Source organism: Meleagris gallopavo, chromosome 1 (genome assembly GCF_905368555.1).
Source record: "Meleagris gallopavo chromosome 1, MGAL_WU_HG_1.1, whole genome shotgun sequence".
Taxonomy (NCBI): domain Eukaryota; kingdom Metazoa; phylum Chordata; class Aves; order Galliformes; family Phasianidae; genus Meleagris; species Meleagris gallopavo.
In genome coordinates this window covers 102,687,699-102,688,770 of record NC_139404.1, presented here as the reverse complement: position 1 = coordinate 102,688,770, position 1,072 = coordinate 102,687,699, and the positions used below count along the sequence as shown (strand labels likewise).

Below are 1,072 nucleotides of genomic sequence, written 5' to 3'. Positions count from 1 at the left end.
AGAAGAAGCATGGCTTGCTGTGCATTACAGATCATTGGTTTAATATTTGGAGGTGTGGGCATGGTCGGGACTTTGGCAGCTACAGCTATGCCACAATGGAGAGTTTCCGCCCACATTGACAGTAACATCGTGGTGTTTGAGACTATCTGGGAAGGACTGTGGATGGACTGCATCAGCCAGATGGGCATCAGGCTACAGTGTAAGTTCTACGACTCTATCCTGGCTCTTCCCCCACCCTTAGAAGCGTTCAGAGCCCTCATGTGCATTGCAGTGCTCCTGTCAATCATTGCCTTTTTGATGGCCATTGTTGGCGTGAAGTACACTCACTGGACCAAGGAGGATCCCCAGGGCATCAGTATCTTCATGTTAGCAGCTGGAGTTGCCTTTCTTGTGACAGGCGTCCTTGTTCTGATCCCCGTGTCCTGGACTGGTGGCAGCATCATTCATGACTTCTACGATGCAAAAGTCCCTACGCCACTGAAACGAGAACTAGGAGCTGCTCTCTATGTGGGCTGGGTGAGCGCTGCATTTCTTGTCATTGCGGGAGTAGTGTACTGTATCTTCTGGTGCTGGGCTGGAACAACCCCAAAATCTAGGTATCCTTCACTTCCTCATCACAGATTGCACAAACCTAACATGGCAGGAGGGACACTGCTAAGCATGCAGGCGTACGTGTAGTGGCTACATGGAATCTTTCAACTTAGTGTGTTGATATGTTCTGACTGACTCCAGTGCCTGATTAAACTGTGAGTCTGTAATAGATGAACAATTTTTTTTCATTTGCTGTTTACTACTGACACACTTCTTTGCTCTCTAACATGCTTGTAGGAAATGTTATTACATGGGAATGTTAGACCTCAAAAGAAAAATCTCACTGGCATGGAAAGAAACAACAGCTATCAGGAAATCCCTGTAGAAGACTAACAGTACAGTTGAGCTGGAAGGAAGGCAGCTACTGTACAATAGTACCATTGCCCACCCCTAAGACCATGACAGGCAAAAGGGGCAGTGCATTTTACTCTAAGGTAAAGTCTTCGTAAGGACTGACCTACAACAGTGATGAGAAGCACGG

At 47.0% G+C, this 1,072-nt stretch overlaps 1 protein-coding gene across 1 annotated transcript; it reads left to right on the top strand.

Annotated features, from left to right (window-relative positions):
- LOC100550942 (claudin-8-like) lies at positions 1–678 on the top strand. The gene has a single exon (XM_085216852.1). It carries the CDS (start codon positions 10–12, stop codon positions 676–678), a length of 669 nt encoding a protein of 222 aa, XP_085072978.1. The 5' UTR covers positions 1–9.
- The last annotated feature ends 394 nt before the right edge of the window (positions 679–1,072 follow it).

Coding starts and splice junctions, on each gene's coding strand:
- LOC100550942 (XM_085216852.1), top strand. CDS start 10: ATGGCTTGCTGTGCATTACAGATCATTGGTTTAATATTTGGAGGTGTG.